At 47.0% G+C, this 25,011-nt stretch overlaps 1 protein-coding gene across 1 annotated transcript in view; it reads right to left on the reverse strand.

Annotated features, from left to right (window-relative positions):
* Positions 1–13,054: 13,054 nt before the first annotated feature.
* The window catches only part of LOC126525598 (uncharacterized), a 31,808-nt gene continuing 19,851 nt past the window's right edge, over positions 13,055–25,011 (reverse strand). The window contains exon 3 of the mRNA XM_050173527.3: positions 13,055–19,059. Coding sequence (XP_050029484.1) covers positions 18,494–19,059 — 566 coding nt within the window. The 3' untranslated portion in view covers positions 13,055–18,493. The remainder of the gene's footprint in view (positions 19,060–25,011) is intronic.

Consider the following 25,011-nt stretch of genomic DNA (forward strand, 5'->3'; position numbering starts at 1 on the left):
CCCGGCTTCTTGACCATTGTGAATTTTCTAAATTCCAAGCTGGTGCTACGTGAAGCTACATCGAAATAGATCGTTGGAGCAGTACACCTGCGTCTCGTCTACAAAGGGCGCACACTGCTGTTAACCTAACTACGAAGAATTTCTTTGAGAACGCGTAGGCTTTTGTACTTGAAGGGGTCACAAGACATTTGTGACTCTCTTTTAATTTGCCGTGTACAGATAGCCGATGACTCCGTAATCACGATATGAGGGCTCGAACGAGAGCCTTATCGTAAATTATATATTTCATGCTACCAGATCGAGAGGCGCTCCTAGTACATCAGGACTCCTAGTACGTCACGGTGTTGTCGAAGGCCTCGGAGAAGGAGATCGCACGCCGTGTTTCGCCGCGAGAGCGACAGATGGCGCCACTGTTCAGTCGCAGCCAAATCTGACTTTCTTGTCTGGCGCCGCCGCATACGCTGCATACGTACTTTGGACAGAACCGGTAAGTCATGCAGCCAAATGTGGCATTCGATAGCGCACAAGGGCGAAACATGCCAACACTGCGCGAAATTTCAGCGCGAAGGAGTCAGTGGAGAGGCGTAGCCGGTAGGAGTAAGGACGTCAAGTGGGGTTACAAGATCGTTCGGTTTACTGGGATAGAATTTCACACAAAGGACAGGGACGCGGGCGAACATGTGCGCAAACTCTCAACTACTCAAGCCATCCTAGTCACTGAGAATTTAGAATTGCTTATATGACTTTCATTCTCCTCTTTCATTCTTTAATTTTTAAAGAAATTTTGTCACCCTTACTTGCCTTACATATTTGACGTGCGCTTGTGAACAATTAACAGTTGAAAGTTTGCGCACAAGTTCGTCCGTGTCATTTTCATTGTCCCGTGTGTGAAATTCCAGCGCAGTAAACCAAGCGAGAGTCAGTAAAACTTAATCGCTCCGCTGTTTACGAAACTTTGATTATTCCCATGTTTATTTACGTGAGTAATTTAGGCGACACATTTACAGCGTTAATATCAGCATGATACGTGAGACAGGCTTTTAAAGTTCTGCGCGCGCGAGTGACTAACCTTCATAATTCGCTGAACAGTATTCGGCTAAGCTGACTTTCCCGCAACCGCAGTATTTATGGGGGGAAGCCCGCTTTCCGTTTCACAGACGGTGACCAACATTATGGTAGGCGCGCGTGAAACCGTGCAGTGCAACTGCCTGGCTTTGCACGACAGTGTGGATTATGCAGCACCACACCACCGGCGATGTAACGGAAAATGATAGGCTCAACGCTAAGAGGCGAATAGTATGGATTGTAGAGAAGCAGCTGATACTCTAGCTGTGCACGCGACTTACTGTCGCGCGACAGACGTGACACAAGACATGCAGAAGAAGCACCGCAATCACAAGTACGATTTATTGGAAGAAATCGAGCACTTCTACACGCAGAGAGTGGTGGGTAAGCTGATACAACGAACAACTTGCATAGATTCCACGCGCAGTGTGAATTGATGCTATGCGAAGCATTTTGCAGGTGGCTGACCACCCAGCATCGTTCGGGGTTTCGCGAAGCGTTACCAAGTAGACGAGCGCATTTGTTTAAATCGAGTACAGTTGTGTGTGCGGTGCGAGCGTACGCGTGTGTGTGTGTGACGACAGCAGCACGGCGACGACGGCGCTGACGACGATCGTGTGACGTCAGTGGCATGATTCCTACTACGCACGTTCCACGCGAATTTATACAACATACTGATTGTTGGGTTCCTTATGGGTATCTAAAGGGCGTAAACGAGAGATACACGGATTGGAACATGGTCTGCGACTACTTGTTATGCAATAGTACGTACGTATGCATATGTCATGTGGTCTACGTTAAAACGGCGATGGCATTTGCACTGCAGCCATGAAAGGTTAAAATGTGATCAACATGGGTCGTTCATGAACGCGGTACAGCATTGCACAGCTTCTACGTAGCGTTAGCTACTGTGAGGACAGTACTGGGTAATGAGGGCCGATCCCGAACACTCTAAATCAGCGTGTCAAAATGCATGCTGTAACGAAGACAGAACACGAGAAACCGGCAAGTGGATCACGCGCCAATCGTCTCAAAGAGCTAGTCGGATTTGGCACGAGATGATTTTATGCGTGTGAACTTGCCCGGATGGTTACAACATTGGGGTGCTGTGCTCGAAGGCAGACGTTCGATTTCACTGTCGGTCATGCGCTTCTTTTTATTAAGGCAGTCCGAAGGGAGGCAAGACAGCTAGCAACTTACATGCCTATCTAACCACCGCAAAGTGGTGCCCGGAATGAGGCAAACAATTAATGCTTCGCATGAAAGGGAGAAGATAGAACAGCAACTCAACGGCTATCACATGGCGTGTATAAAGGCGAATTTGTCTTTGTACAGTGATCCTGAAACCTGACTTAGACGTGTCGCGGCTCAAATGATTGAGCATGTATGTTTATTTCCCCTAGTACGACATTCCACTCACGTCTACATTTAATTTCGCTGCAGTAAAGTTTCGTTCGTTCTCTTGTCCTCGCTTATCCGTTGGAACGTGAAGTTTCTCGGACGATGATCGGCAGTTGTTGATCAAATGCAGACAGGAAGCGATGGAGATCAGATGTACCAGAAATATTTATAGGCAAACTTTTCTATATACATGGCAGGTAAAATCAATGCATTACAAAATTGAACAATTGAGAAACAAAGTCTTACTCTTCGACTGTCTCAATGACAGTTATAGCCCAGACTAGCTTTAACATACATAGTACGGAGCCTCACTGATCTATCAGCAATCCTGATTTCAGGAAAGTCTGAGGGACAGCATATCGTCCCGATTTTTATAGCCCAAATAGGCAAAGAAAAAGGACGGTAAGGCCGTTGGCCCGTCCCACAGATTCAGTTGCCAATGAGATGCAAAAATGTGTTAAGCCACAATCTAAAGGAATGGGCTTACTCTTAACAGTAAATATATTGGAAAACAGAGCTCTTTTCCTTCTTCCCTAAAATTCCGTTGCCCTCTCATTTCTGCGTAGTCAGTGACGGCCTCAGCAAAACACGCCAGGCCCGTACAAGTTATTGCTAAGCCGTCTGAAACCCCGATGGCGTCTCTAGACCCCCAAATGTCTCGGAAGCCGAGGCATCGACACCATGTGCTGCAGCCGCACTTATTGTCTACAAGACAAAGTTCTCCGAGTGCGTGTTTACAAGACGGCGCCGTCCGAATGCGCACCTCACGTGCGCACTGCATGCGCGCTGTAAGCCTTCACTCGACACCGCGCGGGCTTTTCTCCGCACCCAGCATCAAAGGCCGCCGATTGCCTTCCGGACATGTAGAAGAATAGATCCCCGCTCCGTACATGCAGCCCGTGGTCAATGTTGCTAAGCCCTTCTTAACCACGGCGGCGCCTCCAATTAGCCAGGTACCCGGGAGCCAGAACCACAACACCGCGTACAGCAGTCCCATTCAAGGCTTGTCTGATTGGACCGATGTGGTCGTCGGCGGACTGTCAACTCCGTGCGCACAATACTGACTTCCCTGAATTCGCACCTCGCTCGCCCCTGGCGCCTGCCGTGACTCGTCACCCGACACCGCGCGGTACTTCTGACCCCTCATAAAACAGAAACGGTTGCCCCGCTGACATGGAGGGAAGTGAACCCCCTCTCTATACACAAAGCACGTGGGCGACTCGTTAAGTACACAAACAATCAAAGCGGCCTTATAGCTGTTATGCTTCTTTTTTCTTGTTTCCTTCCTCCCATGCCATATGTCATGTAAAGCAGGGCCCCAGACCCAGTCAAGCTACTGAGTGCGGCTTTTTGTCTGGGGTTCCTCCCAAATCTTTGGAGAATAAAATCCGATTCTGATTCTGCAGTAACGCTTCTGCGATCTCCCTTCTGCTCATGTGATGATGGCGATAGAGAACAAATTTGCTTTTCAAAGAGTGGCTGACATCCACCTGTGGTGCGACAGTAAACGGGGGGTGGGGGAGGCAGCCCAATGAATAGCTGCGTTCGCGCAAGCGCACTGTATTGTATAGCGTTCATTGGGCAACAGGCCAATATGGCTTTCGGTCAATCCCCGACTAGCTCTACTTTCTATCTAGCTGAGATTAACATGAAGAATTGGAGTTTGGCAGATTAGAGCAAATGATTGGCGGTCTATTAGATTTACAGAGCCAGTATCAAGGGAAGGAATACTCAGTCGAGCACGGCCACGGATTATATAGGTGGTTGGGTGAGATTAGGAAATTAGCAGGCGTACAAGATGAAGCAGACCGACGCGCAACAAGGATAACAGGAGATCTCTGGGAGAGCCCTTCTTCCTACAGTTGGGATAAGGATGATGATGATGATGATTATCCGGAGCCGTAGGTGAGTAAGCGAGAGTCACATGCAGGAGACTCGCAGTTGCTAGCCCTCACTTTATTATTGTGTTGCGTGTGTGGCGGCTCTAACGGATCCAGTCAGGTGGCCGCTTGTGCTACGTTCAGCCAACAAGCCACCACATCTGTGCAGCATGGATTACAAGAAAAAAAAAAGAAGAATAAGACACGCATGCTATAGTTTCCTTCGAAAGCAGTTACACCACATATCTTTGTCCGGCGAGAGGAGGTACTCCTCTTCCTCTTCTGCCTCTCTCTCTCTATCTCTCATACGCACACACAGTCGCACACATACGCACACGTACAGTCAGCGTCAAAGGTTTACGAACCGTGCCGGATTGAGAAAACGTTCCAGTTTCCTAGCCGTTTGTGGCCGTAGACAGTAAGGCGATTCAATACTATGTTGTTCGCATATATACAAGAGTACAGGATGCAAGCCCGCATTCCAGGCCCCGTGCACAGGCCGCGTAAATATGCTAAGATTTTTCTCAACTCCCGCGGTCCGTAAGCTTCCGGCTCCGAGTTTACGCACGTGCGCATTCGACGCCACTACACGTATCGCACGAGGGCGTGCGCATAACTCGAAATAGAAGCGAGATATAAGAAGGAAGAAGAAGCATGGGCTTGCTGTGGTAAAGCTAAGGAAACGATGGAGCATGTTGTATTAGAATGTGAAGACATCTGCCCAGCGTTCGATTTAGGCACCACTGGCCTCCTTGAAGCCCTTGGGTTCAGCGAGGGCAAGGTTAAACACGGCCGCAATAGAGATTATTAAGAGGCGATTGGAATATTGGTGGAAGAAACATAGGGAAACGACAGCAAACGGAGACGTACAAAAGCAAAGTTCGCAATAGGTGGTCAGAAAATTTGGTTGTGTGCGTTCATATTGATTTTTCCTTTATTCCTTTTTTAACCTAGGTAGGACATTAGCCAGTGTAATAGCAAGAGCTTGGTCGCACAACCCACCGCCCTGTTGCAAAGGGGACGCTCATAACATACATACGTACGTACATACATACGTACATACATACATACATACATACATACATACATACATACATACATACATACATACATACATACATACATACATACATACATACATACATACATACATACATACACCCATCCATCCATCCATCCATCCATAAGTGTGTGTGTATACATAAAACGCCTGCGGTGTCGTTCTTCCTCAGTGTTTGTCTATCTGGCAGCAGCAGCAGCACAGAAACAATAGCGAGTGCGCGCCGATACGCGCGGCGTAAGCAGAGCCACGGCTTTCGAGCCACCCCGCGCGTCAGCAAGCGGGGCGTGCGGACGACGACCTCGCTGGGAATATCGTCTCGTATGTCGCGTGTGCGACCCTCGACGGCTCCGCGACAAGGCGCCGGCTCGCATTCCTGGCGCAACGCCTCGCCCTCGCACGGAATAAATACTGCGCGCACAAACCACCCCTCTCAGGGGAAAGCTTTCGGCGCTGAGTCATCCAGACCTCTAGCATCGCCTGCCCCTCTTCGTTTTTTTTCCAACGCGATGCGTTATGTCACACACCACTTGTGTTTAGTAACGTGATGCCCCTGAGAACTGTCACATACCGATTAAACAAAGACGCTTCTTGACTCGCCACCAAAGAAGACGACGCGAGCTGGTTTATAGCATAAAGTTCCCCACAAAGACTACTTGAGGAAACTCGGGTGCTTGTGAGCCGCAAGCACGGTGGCTCGGCCAAAAGCACTGTTCTGGAGATTGTCATATTCCGCCATATTGGCAAATTGTGCAATGCCGGCATTTTGAGCCAATGAGAGAGGTTGTGGCAGTCCGTGCCAGTCGGAGCTGACAAGATGGCCAATTCGACGATCTCCAAAATAGTACCTTAGAATGGGAATTATGGGCAGTATATAGATTTGCCTAAACTATGTCCTTCAGCCTTCGAACGGCTTTGCGGCTTTGAAAGCTCATAATATTCCACGAAATATTCCGTTGTACATGCAACAATTCGCAGTGATCGTGCATGAACGCAGTGACTTATTGCCTTGCTGTGTTTAGAAAATTACGATTGCTTGGAAAATTTAGAAGCTAAAGAGTAAAAAAATAATGCGGCAAGTGTGTCTGAAGCCGGAAGAACGAAGATTGGACAACTCTAGCAACTAACATCATTCACATGGTGGCTGAACGATCGCAGTGCCACAATTGTCTTTGGTAATCTTTGTTGGAAACTCCGTAGTTTGTGGGCAGCTCTTCGGGGGACGCAGGCCTAGTAAATAAGGAGTACATTATAAGTACGCCATTTGTTCATTAAATCGTTAGCGGGTAATGACAATACTTAACTCTTACCTAAGTAGAACTGCAGTCACAATTTGAAGGCTGGGTATGCCATGGAAACGACGAACGAATGGGATGCTGTGACGGGCCACGCGTGGTCTTAGTAATGAGCCGACGATCCCAGTTGTCCAGAAGACTACAATCGAAGAAATCTTTTGACCTGTGCCAGTGACTAATGTCTCCATGAAACTCATGTTGAAAAACTATGGGACGCCAAAATTACAGAAGCTCTGAGGTGACGATGATTTATTGACATTCCCTTTGACACGGGGGCGCGGCTGTGATCAATTATCACCTAGCCTGCTTGAAGTAAACGGGTAATCTATACGTGCTTATCAATCTAGCATTTTGCATACACCTACTCGATCTTATCTCTCTTTCTTAAAACATCTATTTCTATCTTGTGCAGTTACACATATGCCTGTAACGGATCCTGTCCCATCAATCCCTTACGCTCATATTTCCGCCACCAATATTCTAAACGTCTCTTGCTTATTTAGACTGCCGACTGGTTAATGCTTCCTTCCGCTTTGAATCCCAAAGCTTGTGGAACGTGTATGTTACCTACAGATCTCACTGGGTGAATACATAATCCCATTCCTTTAGCATGTGACGATTGTCTCCGGATTGTTTGCTGCAGCAGACACCTATGACCCACCCCGTTGCGAATATTTGTTCCGGTATGTGTTTGTCCTTAGGCAACCACCAGCTCCGCCCTCACATAACAAGGTTTGTGAGGGTGATTTTATCGTACACTATTTCCTTCTTTTCTAATTTCTTTTTAGTCATTCTTGTAAATCTCTATGATCTTTTTGTTTCCATTCTCTACGTTGGTGATGATGATTATTATTGTTTAATGTCATCTCCTTTGAAACGGAGAGGGGACAAATAGTCAGCTAGACTTCTTGATTTAACCAGGTTTTACTACCTCTATCGCTATTCTTTTGATTAGAGCGCCAGCTAGCTGTAGGGGAAAAAGTGCGAGGCGTGGCGACCACAAGATTGACCTTAGTGTTCCCACCCGGAATATTCTGCCAATGTAACTATCGAAGCGAATGCCCCTAACAGGATAGTAAAACTCTATACATTCACGTATGCGAAAGTGTACACTTGGAAACGGCACTTTTTTTTTTCAGCCATATGTTTGTAATTTCCAACTTATTTTGAATAAAGTCACGCTTCGCAGGAACAACACAGTCTCCCTTTGTCTCGTGCTTGCTGGAGCGTCAGTTAGCCGAGTGGTCGTGTACAGGCAGGCGTGTAGTTCACTTGCGCATGCGCAGTCGCTCGCAGACAGGTTCGCTCAACGGGTGCATTCACTCGACGAGGGGTGACTTGCACCACGTTGCGCAAAGGTCACGGCGAGAATCGAGTCGTCAATGATGACCGCGAAACAATGGCTCCCAACGACCGCGCGAAATGCGAACCGGAAATGGCCGCGAGCGCCGCGAATGGTGCTTGCGTGCCGACGGCGCAATAACACGTCGGTTCGAGGTGGACGCCGATGCTACAGCGTTATTGCGTGCGACTGTGCCGTTCTCTCGCTGTTGTAGGCCTCGTGAAGGTGCGAGATTCACGATGAATGAATTCCGGGGGTATTTTTCCCGTGCGTGCCGACACCACGATCTGATTGCGAGGCACGCCGCAGTGGGGGACTCCGGATTAACTTTGACCACCGGAGGATCTTTAGCGTGCCCCCGATGCAAGGGACACGAGCGTTTTCGCACTTCGCCCCCATCTAAATGCGGCCGGGATTCGATCCCGCGACCTCGTGCTTATTAGCGCAGCGCCACGGCCGCTACTAAGCCACCGCGGCTGGTGAGTCACCAGGCTGCCTTTGTGGTAGCCTAAACGGAGTCGGCCATCCTACAGAGCGATACCCTCTAGAGATCTCATTGTCTTCAGTCCTTTGCGACGTCAACTCGGGAACTACTGCATAAAGTATTCACGATGAATATGATGTCAGAGTCCCGCGGAAGTTTACGCAAATGTTTTAGTCATAGTCGTACCGAGAACATCCCAGAAAAAAGACATTAACGTGACGGGCGACGAAAATCGCCTACGAGAACTGTTCCGAATAGAGCGAAACGATCTGAAAGTCCGCTATTCGGCATCGACGTGTGAGCACGATACGCCGTTTGACGTAATAGTTCTGCGTATACGCCGTGTTACATCGTGACCTCTGCCTTTAGGACAAGGGCTTTTTACCATAACAAAAGGGAGGTGAGGCCTATTTTGTGCAGGTACATGGAGAGATTGCTGAAACGCCCTTTATGCCCTTGAGCTGCCTTCGGGCGTCGGAAGAATTACCAAACTATCCTGGAGAGAGAGAGACAGCACTTAGTCGGCATTTGGCAAGAAAGGTGAGCAGGATTTATGTAGGAAACAAGATTTGAGGTCCGGCCTCACACCTCAATGAAGGATCTTTCGAAATGTTCCTTTCTTTCCCAGGGAACGTTGGAGTGAGTTTCAGCAGATGGGGTTGGCGGCAGTACTGCAGATTCATTTTACGATGCTTTGTGTTCCCCACAAGAGTGAAAGAAATGGTGCAGCGGGTAATGTTCAATTGAGTGAATATGAATGAATGAATCCATATATTATCCATCATTGCCATGCTATCACAGAATTTCCAACCAAAATTACTACAGAGGGCACTCTGGCGCGCCCAACGTTCAACTAGCATGACAATGATGGTTAGTACATAAACTTGTCTGATCTCCATGCTTGTGGATTCATTTACGGCGCTTCGTCTGCCCAAGTTTTGAAACAATCGCATATCTATAAATGCAGAAGGCAACAAGACTCTGCGCATACGCAGAAGTATTGCGAATGTTTGCATTCGTAGCGCATTAAAATGAAGAATTCGCAAAGTCACAAAGCTCCATTGAAGCCGCAAGGACGAAGTCCAGTCAAATCTGTGCGTTAACCATCATTCGTGCGCGCTGGGTGAACCGTGTTACGACCGGCCTGCGGAGGTAGTGACCTAACCTCCATCGGCCCGCTGCGACGAATCGCTTCGTGAAGCCAACAATGCGCCCTCTTCGGACAGTCTTACGGCACCGGTAAGGCTAGACACGTTTGGCGGACCGAGTATTGTTAGCTGGTTCGTGGTAGCCTTCACGGACCAATTCGAGCACAGTGGACCTTGAGTCACAGTGGTTTGACATACGCGGCAGCTAACTGCGGGCTCAGCTCTGGAATCAAGACGCGCCAGCTTAGGTCAAGCGTGACAACCCCTGTCCACGAGGCCTCACTCCGTTCGGTGTGTTCAGTGAAACAGAAGTGCGGGAATGAGTGCGTGACCGACTTTGAACGCTCCGATTGGACGAAGCTTGGACGGCAGGGAGGAGCGGCCGTTTCCGGCAGCTGCGTGTGCTTCGTTTTCAGTCATGCTACACTGATGAAATGTAACGTTCTTCACCCTTTATGTAGATATTATAAATAGATCCCGTATTCCTCGTTCTCGATGAGAACGGGTTCCACCCTTCAACAACGTCCTTAGGGTGGATGAGTCGGACGCCTGCATGGGCCAGCTACTCCTTATTACACGCCCGACCCCACCTCTTACAACCGCCGTGCTTGCGGCGCCCATAGACACCACAGCGAGAGAGTTCTCGCTGGTAAAATTTGGTACGACTCTACGCTTAAAACGTGGCCTCTAAAATCGGGAAGCCAATCACGGAGGCCATGCTTAAAGGAACCAGTCGCGAAACCCGCGCGTGCGCTCGACTTTTCGACCCGTCCCGAGCTCACGCTGTTGCTACACGCTTTTTCATTGCGCGCGCACGAAGTGCTCCAGCACGCGCCGAGCACGTGATCGCTAATACACCCACGACTCACCGGCGACTCGTCATGCCTGCCTCGGTGACGAACAATGTGAGTACGGGTGCTTTTTTATATATTTTTTTTTTGGCTCGCAACGACGACGTAACACGATACGTATCGTGCGTTCCGCGAAGTGATCCTGCTCGCGGCGTCCGGCTATATTACAGCACGCCTTAATGACGCTGCAGGGACAGAAGGAAAAGCGAGCGCTTCGCTTTTGGCATATACACGCACGCAACAGCGCGGTCCATTGCTCAAGTTTTGCGCAACCACCCAAATGCGCTCTTCTCGAGTGTCGCTTCCTCAAGTTTCATTCACCATGTGCGAACGCTTTAACCACCAGCCCATCTCTTTGGAAGCTTCGCGGAGCTAAATTTGAGATAAAAAATAAATTAAGGGATTTGCCGCTCCATCTGGAGGCCAAATTATGGCTATGAGGGAAGCCCGGGATTAATTTTGATGAGTTGGGATTCTTAAATGTGAACATCGTCTCGTGTCCATCAGTGCGGAATGAGTTAACCAAATCGTCTTGTCCGTTATTAAATGCGAAATATGGAAAATGTGGCCACAGAAACCGCCGGCATCCCAAAACCACAGCTAGCGAAGAAAAAAAGAATATGGAATTGCAGAACACTGTCGAAAGTCTATAACAAAGTAGCAAAACAGTAACAGAGCGAGTCCATCGATCACGGAGGGTGAAAAAAAAAAAAAAGGACAGGCCATGTGAACATAGAGGAAATTAAAACTGCACGATTACAACGAAGGCGCCCAATAAAACAACGGACGAAGGAAGGAGACACGAGACAACCGCGTAGCGCCTACGTGGTTGTCTCGTGCCTCCTTCCTTCGTCCGTTGTTTCATTTGGCGCCTTCGTTGTAATCATGTATAACCAACTCGCTCACCAGCACGTGCTCAGTAAAAATGCATATTGCATATATATACTGTTCACAAGGAATTTACCAAGTCACTGTCTACGAGAGAATCCCGTGGAGCCCACATCGCTATTCTTATTCACTCCTTTACGTCGTCGCACCAGTAGAAGCTGCGTCAGTATACCGTATAGCACTTTACATAGCCCGACCCCCAAATCACACCAGCCTGCTTGTTCTTCGCGGTGGATTGCGCTGCACGTTCCCTCACATTCTCAGTCGGGCTGTCGCACACTCCGAACAACTCCAAGCGCAAAGAACAAAATTTGCCTCGCAGGCCTTCCGAGAATCTTCCAAAGCGCCTTGAGCAGGTCCCAGTTGTTCTTTATTCTATGAGGTCCCTTTGAGGCCTCATTTTATACACCAGCGCTGCTTGATCTCTCATGCGTGACCGTGAAGGCCCTCTTACATCACCAAAGAAAAAAAGAAAAGCAGCAACAGAAGCAGCCCCACCCGCTATACATGACCGAAGCGAAAAAGGAAATGTAAACTTGTTTGTCTAAAAGCAGAGGAGGAGGGGCATCGCAGTGCAGCGGGAACTACAGGGTCGCGTGCATCTCGTGTACTCTGCAGATGCCAAAGCACGCGCGTAAGAGCTTCGCAATTGATGGCTTTCACCGTGGCTATAGCACTGGCTGGCACGCCGAGACGGCTTGGCGCCAGAGGAAGCAATTACCCACGCCCCGTCGCAATCTTTTTCATAAATCGTTCCTTGGACTGCGAGCGGGGAAGGTGTTCGCGCGGTGGAAAATGACGCCGATAATGCGGCAAGGTCAGGCACGCCGACTGGCTGCGGAAAACTTGCCGCGTTTCGTGCCTGCAATCCGTGCTCTATCGATTTATGATCAACATAATTTATTTTGTTGCATACACAAATTATACGTGTGTTAAGTTGTGTCTATGCACTATACTGATAATTTCTGTACAGACTTCGACAGTTCATAAACACTATGTGGCCCACGCTACAGACTGCAACAATGAACACTCTTTAGACACTCCATAAACTGCTAAGAGCGTAGACATGGACTTATGGCTGTACGTATCTAATAAATTGTTCACACGATGATTGCAGTTAGTTACCGGCAAACGGAAAAAACTAGTCATACGCTTCTAGATCCTTGAGATATAATGAGTAAGCTGATAATTTTATTTTTATGGGAGAATGATTATATTTATTTTGAACTCCACTCACGGCGATTCATGATGCTACATTGCACAGAGTAGAATGAACGCCCGTAAGACGCACAGATTGAAGTATAGTTCCCGCCGAAAATATCGAAGCCACGCATCCTGTGCGACAAGAACAAGACAAGGAACTTCAATAGGAGAACACAAAGAACTCCATTAACAGCCAGGAGATTCGAAAGTATAGAAAGTGCTAATTTTCCCTTTAAGTACGCCTAAAACACCGCAGCACTTTCGTATAGATTCCCAGAGTGCGATTCCGCCGCGATGATTTTGAAACAGAGCTGTAACTACTAAGCGGCTTTTCCAGTTTCTGTGACTTTACGACGCTTTAAGGAAAATAGTGTTAGTGTGAGCACGGAGAAAAAAAGGAAGTACACGCTCACACGCTCACACGCGCAAGAGCGAGCTTCGGTTTCGGACAAAAGCCATTCTGTCTGGCACTCCTTTTATTGCCACAATGAAAAACAAGAAAAGAAACACTACTATTTCGCACTCATTGAAGTACAACACACAACAGGCAATATATAAATTTATATATAATATATATGCAAAACAGGCACACAAACTACGATGCATACAGTTGTAGAGCAGCGATGCAAAGCCTCGAAATACAGACATTACTCGAGTCCTTAGGCGAAACCTCAAGCTGTCGTCACGTGCTTAAAGGTCACGCGCGTGCTTCGACTGCACCGTAACCAAGGCAACCGGCGAGTACAACGCGGACCAGTTTAGAATGGCCAAGCTAGAAACAGCTTCGTCTGCACCGTATGCACATATACCGAGTTGACGAGGAGGCCTGTATAGCCGAGGAGGACCGTTGTGGTTTATGGCGGTCCGTGATGCAAGGTGATATTGTGCCACTCTCGACTATTACCGAAATAAATGTTCACGGTACTCGGTCCTTTCCGCCGATCTCGTCGTTTGGCTATAAGTAGAAGGTTTGATGACGCTTAAACAGCAAAGCGAAGCAATACCAGCTACTGCAATTCACGATCGGAGCATGCGCAAATTCCTCCTCGGAGAAGCGGACTGCGAGCCGCGTTTATAACTAACACCAGGACCAAAGCTCTCGTTCAAAAGAAAAACTTTGCAGGTGCGTTAAAATTACCGATTCTCAACCTGCCACCACACATATGTGTTAAATGAATTTTAATGAGAGACGGCTCCGCGTGTCCTAAAAAAAAAAAGAAAACTGAGGACGTCAACAGCCGCTAATATTTTGAAGCAGCAGCGCCCGGTAACCGCAACGAAGTGAATGTTTCTTTGGTCACGTCCGTGATAGTGAAGCGACGATAGTCTCTTTCGCACAGCTATACCAGCAAAAGATTCTTGCTTGGCGAGCGGGTGCATACTTGCGAATGAACCGGAAACTATCGAACGGACGCTTACACAAAGGAACAAGAACGGAACCACGAGACAAAAAAGGAAAATGCAGCACGAACGCGAGGTTGTCGGAGCGTACCGCGTACGGAAATTGGGCCACGAAAGATGCGTGACCGCGCCATCGTTGTGTTGAACAGAAAAAAGAAGAGAGTTCCGTTGTCTTGACAACGCGTCACATTGATACCTCTTCCATTCTTTCGCGAATGGTGTTGCGAATGTGCCGTTCTTTTTCTTTTTTTGCAGTCGAAGACTTTACGAGGATAAAGTCAGTTGTAATTCTATAGGGCTCGTCCCGTCCATTCCTTCGTCCATCGTGCAAGCGCCAGTTTGCTGGTTTCCTGTTAATTCGCGGAATGAATGAAAAACTTACTTTATATCTCATTAAAGGAAAGGGGGCAACGGGATAGCTGGTGGAGGGGGGGGGGGGGGGAGGAACTACTTGAAGTGGGCTTCCTCCATTCTCTCGGCCCACTCCAGGATGGCCCCCCGAAGGTCGTGCCTCGAGCTGAGCAAGGCAGAGCCTCGCACTTCTCCTCACGAGGTATTAATTGCTTGAGGAAATGGGATAACAACTATGCACGACACAGGACGCGTTTGCGTCGGCGGATTGGTTCCGGAAGCCAAAGCTATTTCAACGTCGAGAAGAGACCCCCCCACCGGTCGTTAGGTTCGCTACACGCGTAGCTCACCGATTTTCCCCCGCCGTTAACACGCCCCCCTTTCACATCTGCACGCATAGCGGAGCGAGCTGGTAATTTGTGATTCGCCGCTTTCGTAACTCGAGGACTAGATGAATGCATCGACGCAGTTGTGCGCTCCGCCGAGAGGGACAGTGCGGAGAAACACTAAATGAGTTTTCACTCATTAAAAAAAAGTGTTCTAAAACTCCATTTTCGTTGATTTCATTGCATAAGGGTGATTACTAGAAAAAAAATTAAGGGCAGCACTTCAAAAAAAAAAAAAAAAGAAGAAGGCATCGATACCCTAGTGCGGTTACATCAGTGTGACCTCACGCATTTCAGTTTTATTTTCGTATTTACGCCGTTGTGGCGCTGTAAACGTTCTCTAAGCTTCCGAAGTTATTTGACTATAAGTTATAGCCCAGTTTTACCGGTAACAAAAAAATTGACCATGCCCGAACAGAAGCAGTCCAAATCAATGGCGTCATTATAACTTCAAGGCGGCAAGACTGCTGCATTTCGTTCTGGCATGTTTTCAAACTCACCAAACATCCTGTAAAAGTAAGATTTACCTTTTTGTTGCATTAATTTATTAATGCAGTCTAACTTAATATTCCCTTCTAGCGTCCCATCAAGGCGGTAAAGAAGACCTCGTAAAACACATTACACGTTATATCACACGCACTTTCCTCACTTAATTAAAGAAAAAAAGAAAGGAGGTAAGGAAAAGAAAACTTAGTCGGTGTAAACAGCTGGAGACATAGAAACAGGCTCGAGTATTTGCAGACTTAGGCTTAACATTCATCATTTCTAACCGAGTATCCTATACAGCGATACACATGCATTGTTCAAGAGATAACACGGGCTTAACATTCGCTACACTTGACCGAGTACTCTATAGAGCGATACACATGTAATATCTGAGAAATAACACGAGGTTGTTTGTTAATTAACAGGGCATACGCTGTGTAGCGAGACATACTGTTTGGTGACGGATGCAGGTTGGTGGTTGATACGATACATGGAAAACACGCTATGCGGCTGCCATCGAACGTTCTTAAAAATTCGTAGTAAGGTCCGAAGAAAAAAAAAACATTTTCATCTGCGTCTTCTGAAATAATCAAAAAGCACCCCGTAAACAAGGCAAAAGCTCTTTTTTAACTGGTCACTTTGCAGGTACATAAAGACAATGATCTCGGTGGGAACACCAATGATCTCGGTGGGAACACAAGTCTATTACCGACAAACATTCCTACTGTCAAAAAGAAAAAAAACTCAATAACGGTAAATTGCACTATCTCGAAGGAAGCGTAAATGCCAGAGCACCTGGCTTTTCTGTACCACAGAAACGGCGTCTGTGTACTATCACGTTGGGACAAACCTTCGTGCGAAAACAATGCTGTACTATGCATTTGCATGCGTGTTTTTGTCAAAGTGTGTTATTCAATAATGACTTCAGCATTAAAAACCGATAAGCTAAAAAAACAAAAAAAAAACATTGCCGAGTCGTCCGCTCTTTGTTTGACTTGGAGTTCTTGTCGCAGGTACAGCTTCTGAAAAATGTGCTCAACCTGTTGGCGCCATCACATGTGGCAGTAAAAACACAAAAGACAGTTTCTTCATGCCTACATTCAAAGTGAGTGTTTCGCGCTTGCTTGCTACACAGGTTTCTAGAGAGTATTCCACCGTCACAAAACATGCCAAGTTACCAAAACTACTGCATCCTAAGGATATCAAAAGCACAGAAACAAAGAGGAACATGCGGATGTAGAGTATGACCCAGTGTTAAAGGGAATGCCAAATTAATATTTTGGGACTAATTACAGCCCAGGCTTCACAAGAAGGCACAGACAACAATTCTTGACCAGCATAGGTCTACCTAACCTGTCGCATCAAGCACTTATGTTTTTCCTTAGGGGGTCAATGATACATTCTAGTTATGGTGCTCTGCATACAAATTAGCTGTTCCCTTTAACATTAGACAACACCGCAAAGCAGCATCATAAAGCTCGAACACACGAAAATGCTTAAATAATACGCATTCTACAAGTAAAATGGGCGCACCAATGCGGGCAAGTGGACATGCAGAAATGACGTTCATTAGGACGTTAAAACGTTAAGAAAAAAAAAACGAATGTCGTAAAGTTTAAACGGCATACGTTTGGATGACGTCAGACATACGAAATGAACACTTGTGAAACTTTTAAGTCCATGCCTTATTTGGTGAAACTGAAGATAAGAAAAAAATATGTGAAAAAAGGAAACGAAAATCTATATATATGCTTTTCTTTTTTCTCTCGACGATTGTGAATAAAAATGAACGGCAGATGATGAACCCTAAAGTACTACTATTTCAGAAACAAAACCACATGCACGTTCGTGGCGATGCAGCGTTTGCAAACACGATCGTTCGCAAGCGAAGCAAGTTGGTCCGTTCGAGATTTCGCGACACGGCATGCGCTGGAGCAACGTAAACCAGAAAATTCGCTTTCTCTCTTAACATGACAAAACTACCCGCAACACTAACGAGTACTTGTTAACGGCAACAATTATGCACAGCCTATCTACAGCATACGGAAAGTTGCCAGAGCTCGTCTAAGAGAAATTGTCCACCCGCAGAAGAGTTCACCCGCAATGAACTAGCGCGCCCTCGTACGTGGATAAGGAGGGTTTGAGTGGAATCATTAGTGCTACTGTCATCATTGTGGTTTCGTCCACTGGCATTACTACAATTTGCACAGAAAAACAAATAGCAGAGGGTAAATTGGATCGAGAAAATATGACCCACTCTGAGTCTGCAAGATCGCGCGCTGTGGACTGAGTCCAAGCGCACCTCTCCTCCATTAAAGAAAGAAGGCATGGAAAGAAGAGCAATTATCAGAGTATTGCGATCAAAATCCTGCCTTAGGCATGTTTCTGTACGTTTTGTCCAAGTTGTTCGCTCACACATGCACTTGTAAGAGGTATCTAACGCAAATCTCATGTTTGGCAAACCGAAAGCTTTTTCTTTTGGTTTTTACGTTCCCTCAGCTTTCTTCTCAAATACTTTGGCCCCTTTGAGATAGCTCCGCGGCTGGTGCTATCGAAACGAAAAAATTTCTGCATCAGAGAAGAGGTTTGCATAGGTGGTGACAACCTTTCTTCGTAGGGATACGGTTAGGCAAGATTCTAGCAGATTGCACGTGACGAAGTCAGTAGGTTCCGTATTAGTGCACACGGAATGGCGATTCTGTAACCCCTCACACCGTCACTGCTCTTAGGGAAAGGTCAGTGACATCTTTAGTCCACCTGATGCAGGTAACAGAAATGAGCAGCGAAGTTTGTAATCCCTGCAGCGAACAACGTCACTGACATAATTCGTGCTGCATTGTGCCAATCTTGGCGTGTGAAGTAGTCTTTACAATGCATAGAGCAATAAGGCTTTGTACCACTTGCAAGGTCTGGAATACTGTGCACAAATATTATGTGCCCATCGTTGTCCACGTCATACCTCTCAGTGCTCTGAGCACCGCTCTGTTTTGGCGCACGCACTCCCACCCATTTTATGCAAACGAAACCCATATAGCGAGCACTTACACCGATTACGTCATCTGCTTTCGTTAAGTATCTTGGTTTGGCTCGAATGCAGATATCTCTCTCTGAACAACTCTCTATGGAGAGAGAAACAATATCCCCCCGGTAACCGCTACAAGAAACGACTCGATTTTGACAACTCTCGGGAAACGCGCAGTGTCCCTGCCCAGTATGTCAACAAGTCGTCTGGACCGTGCTGCTTGTTGTTTTCTACCGTCTGCTGTCCCCCGTGTCTGTGCTGACGTCGTCATCACTGTTACGATGGCGGTGGACTCTCTGGTGACGAGGATTTTCCGTGGTCGTCGTGGTGACTTCCACAGATTCACCGCCGGTTTCTTCTTGCGTTCGGTGCTGGCGGTGGTGGGGGTGGTGATAGCGGTTCATCTCCCGCTCGTGTTGCGAAGCAGACGACTCTCCCTGCTGGCTCGCAGACGACTCCGGCTCGGCAGCAGACGTTGCGGAGTGGCTTCTTCCAGCAGACGACGCAGACGTGTCGTAGCGAACGCGGTCTCGGCGTTCGAGCGCCACCATGTGGCAGCACTTGTGAAAGATGGTACCATGGTCGCCCACCACGCACTGCTCGAAGGTCCGCATAAGGCGATGACCGTAGTCCGGTATCCGGTTTCGGCCGTAGAAGCCCATCTTCCGGTTGTGAGCCCGGTTCCGGTTCCGCATTCGGAGGCGCGCAGCGTAGAACTTGGCGAAGCAGTGGTAGCCCTTGTCGCCGGCTATCTGGCCCAGCATGCAGCACGTGATGTCCCGCTGGTTCTCCCAGCCTGCAGGCGAAAGACAAGAACGAGCCGGCGCATGAGTCGATACTTCGAGATATCTCTTTCGAACGACCCCTTAAGGTTGTTCTACGCATGTAGTGCAGTACCTGTGAACACGGCGCATCGCTATGCTAGCACGTTTACAAATTCGTCGGTTTGAATGCAGTATACTGTCTCGGTAATGACCGCCTTAGAGTTATTATTTTGTGGCAGTACATGATATATATTAATATTATGTATCAACAATGACTGTTGTACTGTCCGTCCAATCGGAAACAATATGTCCCAAAAGGAGCGTTTGGATGAGGAGACGCTGTTTGGTGGCCAGAAATGAGCTGCCGCACGTGGTTTGCATACATAACGTTTTTAATGTATGTATGTATGTATGTATGTATGTATGTATGTATGTATGTATGTATGTATGTATGTATGTATGTATGTATGTATGTATGTATGTATGTATGTATGTATGTATGTATGTATGTATGTATGTGCAGGGTCCTGCACATTTCACTTAAGAGGAAGGAAGCTTTGGCTCGGCCTTAACTACGATGCCGGCTATTCAAATACATGTGAAACGCAGAAACGCTTTTTTGAGATAACCAGAGGGCCGATTTAAATTAAATTTGTTTATTTGAGAGAGAAATTTAAATTATACTGAATGTTGAAGGCGGAATATTGAATTAAGGCCTGAGTTTCTAAAAGGCACTTTCCAAAAATTGCTAAGTTTGAATATAATAGAAGCACGCAGTTTACAAATTTTTAGTTCTGTACAAAGAACAGATATCGCAGTTTTGTAAACTGCATCCGTCAGAATGTCACAAATTTTATAGATAAATTTTAACTTACGTGAATTTGTTACATTGTTTACGAGGGTTTTGCAAAAGTCCTACTCATATATTAGTGGTGTGTTTGGGAGCCATGAATAATACATCAATTTTGTCAGCTTTAGATTTACGATTAGATCCAATTTACAGAATCGTGATACCTTTCTTCAAGGCTGAGTTAGAGTTGTAAAGTTGATAGTCTCGTTTATTGAAAATTTGTGGTTTTTAAGGATCTTTATTAACAAATTTGACGGCCTAAATAGAAAATTCACTACCAAAAGTTACTAGATGATTTTAAATTTCTCTTTTAAATGCAACAAATCTCATCCCTGACCGGCTGCTTTCTGTAGCTACCGCCAGGCGGCGACACAAGTTTATGATTGCGGCAGGAGCTCACAACCGCATAAGGGAAGGCAACTTTACAATTCTTTCCTTAAAACCAGGCAATTCTATCAGGCAATCTACGTCATTCAGTGTTACACTGAATGACGTAGACTCTAAAATGCGATCCTTCTGGAAAATTTCAGCAAGAACAGTGCAGTGGTAAGCGCAAAATCCTCTTTCGAACATGTTAAGTGATATATGGAGGATCCTGTATGTACGTACGTTGAAAAAAGAAAATCTGAAAGATGGGACAATCGGCTAAACGACGTACGACACAGCGATGACCCAGTGGCATTTAATACGGCGACCACGACATATATAGCAGTAAACACTTAAGAAAAAGTAGCAATAGAGCAGAAAAACAGAAACGAAAAACGCTTGTGAGTAAATGCATCTGGCTTGTAGTACGACTTGTTACCAGGAACAGCACAGATATACACACGGACGGAAGGACACATGTGTTGCATCTAGAGTGCGTACTAGTCGTGTCCTTCCACCGTCTGTTGTCGTTATTTACGGCTATTCCTTGCAGTATGTTTCAGCGAACGCTGCTTTGTAGCAACACTATCAGAAACTAGGCTTTCTACGCGGCCCAAAATTTCGTTACACTCGACCTTAAAAAAAGAAACAAAAAAAGAAAGAGACCGATGCAAGGCTTTTCGCCGAGGACTACGTCGGCTCGAAACCTCGCGGCTATGTTACTAGACACGGCCCACAAGAAAGAAGTCTCGCGGTTCCGCGTAAACATGTTTGCCTCGTTCTTCCGGGCGCACGTAACAGCGATTTTTTTTCTCGCCCAACTGACAAGGACACGTGCTTGTGAAGATAAGTCCTCGGGGACGACTACCCGACGCGTCAAGCACGTCTTTCTCGCGATGTCGTAGCTTCTGTCGAAATTTCGAACGCTAGGTCCGGTCATATTGAGCTCACGATTAAGCGCAGTTCATGCGATGCGCGCTAACAATCGTGTCTGCTAAGTATTACATCGCTACGCGCCGCGGAAAAAGCTTACATTTCACGCCGAACGCCGTTTGCCCTCCTCCTCGGTGGTGCCGCGCTCCCAGCCGGAGAGTCGATGTCGATCGCGCAAGTGCGCCTACGTACATGGCAGTTCTGTGACGTCACTCGTAGTGACACGTGACTTAGAGAATCATTCAAGGCAACATCAGTTATTTCTTTAATTTGTTGATTCAACAGACGAATTACACTTTAGAGAAATAACAAAACATACAAACCGAATCTCTGCGTGTTTTTTGTTTTACTTCGCACAGTAGCAAGAGAGATGTACTTTCGTTTCGTCTGCTTGTTCCGAAGTTATTAATCACGCGCGCAAGGATGGAACCTGTCATCTTCTACCGTGTCCCCAGCGTTGCTCTTTCACCTTCTCGCGCCTGACTGGGTACTCATGATTATGACAATGACTTATACCGCTAATCAGGTTCCTCGTGCTGAGCGCGCAAAATCGTTCGCTGCGCGAAACGAGACAAACGCAACAGCGCGCGCGCGAGGCCGTCACCGGAAGTGCGTCACTCAGCAAAAAGGCTGGCGGTGACGCTCGCCTCCTGAAAAACCAACGTTTCCTGAAATCAAGGGTTCGGGGCATTTCAAATATTTCTATCTCTGCTATTAATGAACTAACTTTAAAAATTCTTGCGGCAGAACACTCCTTAGAGGGCACGTAACATCTTCAAGCCCGTTAAACAAAATTTGCTATGGGGCCTGGTGAGGGGTCCTTTGAAGAAAATCGGCAAACTCCAGTGATCCCTCCGTCTCAGAACTCGTTTATCGCTACAGCGGCAGTGCCTACAACGGCATCTTGTCGAGTCCTTTCCAACATGACACTTCTCAAAAACAACTTCTTAGCAATGAGCGCGCAACATCTTCATCCGGTATAAGGAATTTCCTAGTGGTTCCTTGAAATATTGCCCACATTCTTAAACATTAAGCCAAGCGCCAGCTCAGTTGTTGGCGCTGTGCATTGCCGCAGGGGGGCTTTATTTCGGTTCTTAGTGGCGATTCTCGGCCAATCCCACATGATGGGCATGAAGCGTTTACAGAGGCAAGCCAATTAATAAACGAACCAACCAAACGAACAGCGTAATAGAAAGGACCGACTCGTCAAACATAATTTCAAGTTCTCAACTGCCGTCGCATGCAGTAAAACCACCGTAACACGAAAATACGGCGCCGCTCGAAGCGGTAGGGACAGGGGGATGTCGCAGTATGATCTACAGTCGTTTCGCAGGACACAGTTTCCAAGGTTAGCTGTGAACGTTTCGGACGAACGCTAACGACCCTGTTTGGCAGGCTCGAGGCTTGTCATATCCCAGCGACTGTGAGACGTCGCCGAGTCGATTGATGGATGACGACAGCTAGGCGAAGAAGTTGTCACGGATCAGCGGACCACTTCCGGTCGCCTCCGTTATTTTCTTTCCGTTTCCCACACCCCGAACTCGGATATACGACGCGCGGCTGTGGATGCCGCGCGGATCGTTATCGGTCCTTAGCCCTGTCAACTGCCGCCAGTTCCTACCGCCAAAAATACCTCTTCTCCCAGCGCGCACGCGCGCGGGAAAGTCGTCACGGAGTGACTGAACAAGCTATACGTCCGAGGACGAAGACGAAAAACGAGCGCTGGAGGGGAGGCAACGTGAGCTGAAATTTCAAGACGACACTACCGAGGAACGCTAGACCGGTTTGTGCTATAGCAGGACGTCACTTCAAAGCCCCATACCAGCGTTTGCTTGCCAGAAAAACGTTGACTGTTGGCGAAGAGCACGAAGGTACATAACTCCGGTATTTGAATTTAGCGGCGACTAAACGTGGTGTCACGAATACTTCGCCGTACTTTCGCACAGTTCGGCCGTTATGGCACGAAAAAAGAAAACAGTTCTGAAAGGTTAATCGATGTTTCAAAGCGCATTAGACAAGGCGACAGAAAACGACACAGATCGCTGTGTTGCTCGATTAAGCCTTTCGATTAAGCTTTTTATTTCAGTACTTTCGAACAATTTCATCCTCCTTTGAATACGAACAATTAACGCGGCCCGACAAGTCGATGTCGACATCCATGACGTCATGCGCACATGGTGCGGAAACTTCAAGGCGCCGTCGCCCCAGGTCTATGATTCTTGCGTCACTTACGTTTTGCAAAGCCTCGATGACACCGCAAGAACGGCCTATTTGGTGTCATGGAAGCATACGCCGGCGAGCTCAGCCTTGAGTCAAACTCAGAGCCACCCTTGAATCTCAGTGATCTCCAGCGAGTTCAAGTAGGTGGGAATATGAATGAGTCGAGATGAGTCCGCTTAGCGAGTCTGAATCGAAATGGGTCGAAGTGGTCGGAAGTCTCAGTCACGAGTGTATCGAGCCTTGCGCGTGCCCGAGCGAGTTCAAGTAATCGTGAATTACAAATGACTGAAATAGTTTTTGAGTCCACGAGACTACGCGAGGCTGGGTCCACGCTATTCCGACCATGACTTTATGTATCTATACGAGCAGGGTTGAGCCAATTATTCCGCGAGTCCTAGTAAGAGCCGATTTCGCGTATATGAGTACGCCTGAGTGAGTATATGAATCCGTGAGCTTGTGAGTCTGAGTGAGCCTGCCTAAGTCTTATTTCGCCTATTATTGTGAGTCGTAGTGAGTTCGCCGAGGTATGATTCCTGGAGATTTCGAGTTCGAGTTGGAGATCTCGAGTTAGGGCCTGAGTGAACCTTAAACTTGGGGTATAATTTGTTAGTTTCCCTGAGTGAGTTCTGTTTATATTGTACATAGTTCCAGAGGTTCAATCTACAATTCTAGATCAACCTAGATCAACCTCCCCGCGCCTTTCTTAAATTACTTTTCATACTTTTAATTTTTATCTTACTTAAAGCGGCTGGTACCACTGATACCACATGAAGTGCGCTTAGTGAAGCCAAAAGAACACATCAAAAAGAAACAAGAGAACGAAAAGCAGGAGAAAAATAAACTGCTATATATGCAATATATCAATAAAAATAACAGACACAAATGTTGACTTACTATGTGCATAGCATGCGTTAGCAAAAAAGAGAAAGTAAACCAGCAATGCTTGGAGCTACGTAAGAGAATGAAACGACAAAAAAATAAATAAAAAGGCAGCGAATGCTACCAAGTCCTTACGCATCTGTCCCGACGGTTTCCTACACGCGGAAAAATACAAAAGCAGGAGCAGGGCCGGGAACGAAACGTGAAACGTCCACAATCTCAGCGATGACATTGGCTGACGAACGCAAGTCAAAAAAGGAAAAATAAAATAAAGAGCGATGCGCACGACGTAGGAGAGAGAGACGAGACAGACGGAAGAACAGAAGGATCGTCTGGCGCTTCAACAAGCGTCGTCTGTAGCCGAGCAGATGGCCTGCGGACGCAGGAGAGACACTACACGAAAAAAAAAAAAGGTTCAGTGTCAATTGCAGGTGAAAAAATATCTAGTAAGAATCGGTAGCGGATTTTACTGCTGATGTAGCTTTCCATTGCGCGACTTTTAGCTCTCAAGGTCCTGAGAACATAGGTTCCTTGTGCCTGTGGCCCTCAATATAATTGTGTTTTCGCGAAGACTGATCCATCAGCCAGTAACGAGGACCTGGCGTTTGCAAAATAAGCCGCAACGCACGATGACGACTCACGCTATTCAGTAGTCAGCATCGATTGCAGCCAAGGTTTCAGCATCCCAGATGAGACAACAGAAGAGATCGTCTGCTTGCATGTTAACCGTGAGAGC

Source organism: Dermacentor andersoni, chromosome 8 (genome assembly GCF_023375885.2).
Source record: "Dermacentor andersoni chromosome 8, qqDerAnde1_hic_scaffold, whole genome shotgun sequence".
In the NCBI taxonomy this organism is placed as follows: domain Eukaryota; kingdom Metazoa; phylum Arthropoda; class Arachnida; order Ixodida; family Ixodidae; genus Dermacentor; species Dermacentor andersoni.